General features: G+C 38.0%; 1 protein-coding gene across 1 annotated transcript in view; it reads right to left on the bottom strand.

The window, feature by feature from the left end:
- LOC106877629 (reversion-inducing cysteine-rich protein with Kazal motifs) overlaps nucleotides 1-2,962 on the bottom strand; it is a 194,539-nt gene that overhangs the window by 19,858 nt on the left and 171,719 nt on the right. The window contains exons 10-12 of the mRNA XM_052970945.1: nucleotides 1,849-1,980; nucleotides 1,303-1,417; nucleotides 697-873 (exon numbers count right to left, since the gene is read on the bottom strand). Of these exons, the coding sequence (XP_052826905.1) occupies nucleotides 697-873; nucleotides 1,303-1,417; nucleotides 1,849-1,980 (424 nt within the window). The remainder of the gene's footprint in view (nucleotides 1-696; nucleotides 874-1,302; nucleotides 1,418-1,848; nucleotides 1,981-2,962) is intronic.

Raw genomic sequence — 2,962 nt, 5'->3', positions numbered from 1 at the left:
ATATATATATATATATGATATTATAAATAATATATATATATGTATATATATGTACGTATATATATACATATACATATATATACATATATATACATATACACATATATATGTACACATAAGGGTACAGGATGTTACCAACTGTGAGCAACATGAAGTATGAAAACAAGTGAGTTAAATGTGCAAACAACATGAGAATAAAATTGAAAACAGGTCAAGTAACACAAAGAACAACCCTTCATCAGCTGTCGGCTGCCCATCCACTCCCCATTTCAAGCTTTCAATGACAATATGAGTCCTCAGAGACAGTTGCTCCTATAACTTCCATAATAAATTTAGGATTTATGGAGGGTCAAAGTTGGGAATAAAAACACGACAGTTGAGACATACAAGGAAACTAAACGAAAACAAACATGGAGGGTCGTTGGACCAGAACGAGGGGAAATTAGTGATACACACACACATATATATATATGCACTCACACATGCACACACACACGCTTGCACAGAGACAGAATTGAATATAACATTAAGTTACATAAACACAAATTTTTGTTTGCTAAAAATAGCACAATACAATTACAAAGTTATTGTAAACAAGAAATGCGTGTCTTTCTCAGCAGAATGAATAACAACAATACAACAAATAAACAAGAAGCAAATCAAAACATAAAGAAAATGTATAGTAAAGGTCATGACCTTTGACCGGTATTCGCATCTGTGGTAGGTTAATGACCCCTCTCTGCCAATGGTGCAGTTCACGCTTTGCAGCATTGTCTGCCTTTGAGTTGCAACTGCGGAACATTTCAACGGGTCGGTTGTTGAAATTGGTGCAGAAGTTGAGGCCATCGCAGCCCAGGGTGCACGGTTCGTCCACTGTGAGAGAAGAAGAACAAGAAGCATTTATAACAACTGTCTGCATTTGTATATGCTGTGTGGGGTGATAACTGCCTCTCCTAAAACAGTGTCAAAATTTCTGAAATGCACATTGTGTGTATATCTGTCTGTCTCTCTTTATCTTTCTGTCTCTCTGTCTATCGCTCTCTCTCTCTCTGTCTATCGCTCTCTCTCTCTCTGTCATTCTATGTGTGTGTGTGTCTCTGTCTCTTTGTCTCTGTTTGTCTCTCTCTCTCTGTCAATGTGTGTATGTGTGTGTCTCTCTCTCTCTTCCTCTCTGTGTTTCTCTGTCTGTCTCTTTCTGTCTATCTCTCTATCTCTGTTTGTTTCTCTCTCTCTCTCTGTCACGGTGTGTATGATGTGTGCATTGAGTATGCTTATTGAGCTGGTTAAACAATGTCATCCTACCTTGTTTAATGCACATTTGTAAAGGTGTCTCCATGGGGTCCAACAGAGACTGCATCGGAGTGAGACAATTAGCATGGAATGCTTTGGAACTGTCACCCCACAGGCTGCTGAATGTCTGCAATGGAACGGAGAGAGATAAGCAAATACACATACATACATACATACATGCATGCATACATACATACATACATACATACATACATACATACATATATATATATATATATATATTATGCACACACACACATTATAGGTAGTAATGCAGATACATACAGTTGATATATATATATATATATATATATATATATATATATATATATATATATATGTATATACAGAATAAAATATAACAAATTATGTATTGTCTTAACTCAACAGCTGTTTCAGGAAGTCAAGAGTTATGTAATCATCATAATTTTATATATGTAAAAGGTGATGGGTATGCAACTGGTGACCATTCACAAGAAGGTACTAAACCAAGTCGAGTTCCCTTCTCCAAGAGAAGATTGGGGGCCAAACAATAAAAGTAATTATTGAGATCCTTACCTTTTTACACAGATCCCGGCATTTACTACTTAACGCTTTACGGCAACATTGAAGCTTGGCACCGTCAATTATACTAAGACTTGTCTTATTTTTGGTAAGACCCAACTGAAGGAAACACTTCCAAATTGGAACCTGGAAAAATTAAGACATGTTCTCACATCAAATAATATTTTAGTTGCCATTTATTGGTAGCAGGGTTAACTAATAGACAATTGTATGGCACATATAAACATTGGTTCACTTAAGTACCAGTAAAATACTGGGTAGGATTCACTACAACTGACTATATTCCCCTACAAAAAAAAAAGTGGAAGTTTAACCTCTTAAATCCTTCATGGTTATTGCAGTAATAGTGCTAAAAAATAGAGAATTGGTATTTTCTGCAAGTCTTGGTGCCTCCTTAAAAATTGACATATGGCATTTCTCAACAAAACGTAGACTGCTATATAAAACTGCGTTCTGCAGTTAAGGGTTATGACGTTTTAATTGGATGTAAGTGATTTCTGATTTGATAGGGTTAAATCTCAAAATTTAGCAGCAAAGAAACGTGTTTTTGCTTCACTGGGAATTGAACTTCTGTCACTGATGGTTGTCTATTATTTCTTTCTGCAAATAGAATAGAGGGGGAAGGGAGGGAAGAGAGAGGGAGAGGGAGGGAAGAGAGAGGGGAAAGAGAGGGGAGAGAGAGATAATGATGACAAGGATGAGAATAATGATGATGTTCATGATGGTGAAGATGATGATGATGATGATGATGACAGGGATAATGGTGAACACGATGGTAGAGGATGGCAGGGGTGGGGGTAAATAGGGAAAGAGAGAGACAGAAAGAGAGAGAGGCAGAAAGAGAGAGAGAGAGAGAGAGAGAAAGAGAGAGAGAGTTTACTTCTTTCATCTGTGGTGGTCACGATGATCACAACCATGACACCACCAGCACCACCGCCAACACAACCGCCAGCGCCGCCACCACCGATGACTGCAATTAGGGTAACAGCACAGCAGCAATGAGGAGGAGGAGGAGGAGGAGGCGTGGGGGTCACTGGACGGGGATTCCCTACATTTACCAACATTTTGTTATCATTTTCTTTACTGTTTACAACACCCACAGAAACAC

The sequence above is a fragment of the Octopus bimaculoides genome, chromosome 9 (assembly GCF_001194135.2).
Source record: "Octopus bimaculoides isolate UCB-OBI-ISO-001 chromosome 9, ASM119413v2, whole genome shotgun sequence".
Lineage (NCBI taxonomy): Eukaryota > Metazoa > Mollusca > Cephalopoda > Octopoda > Octopodidae > Octopus > Octopus bimaculoides.
The sequence above is the reverse complement of the archived record's forward strand: the minus strand, read 5'-3'. Positions and strand labels throughout refer to the sequence as shown.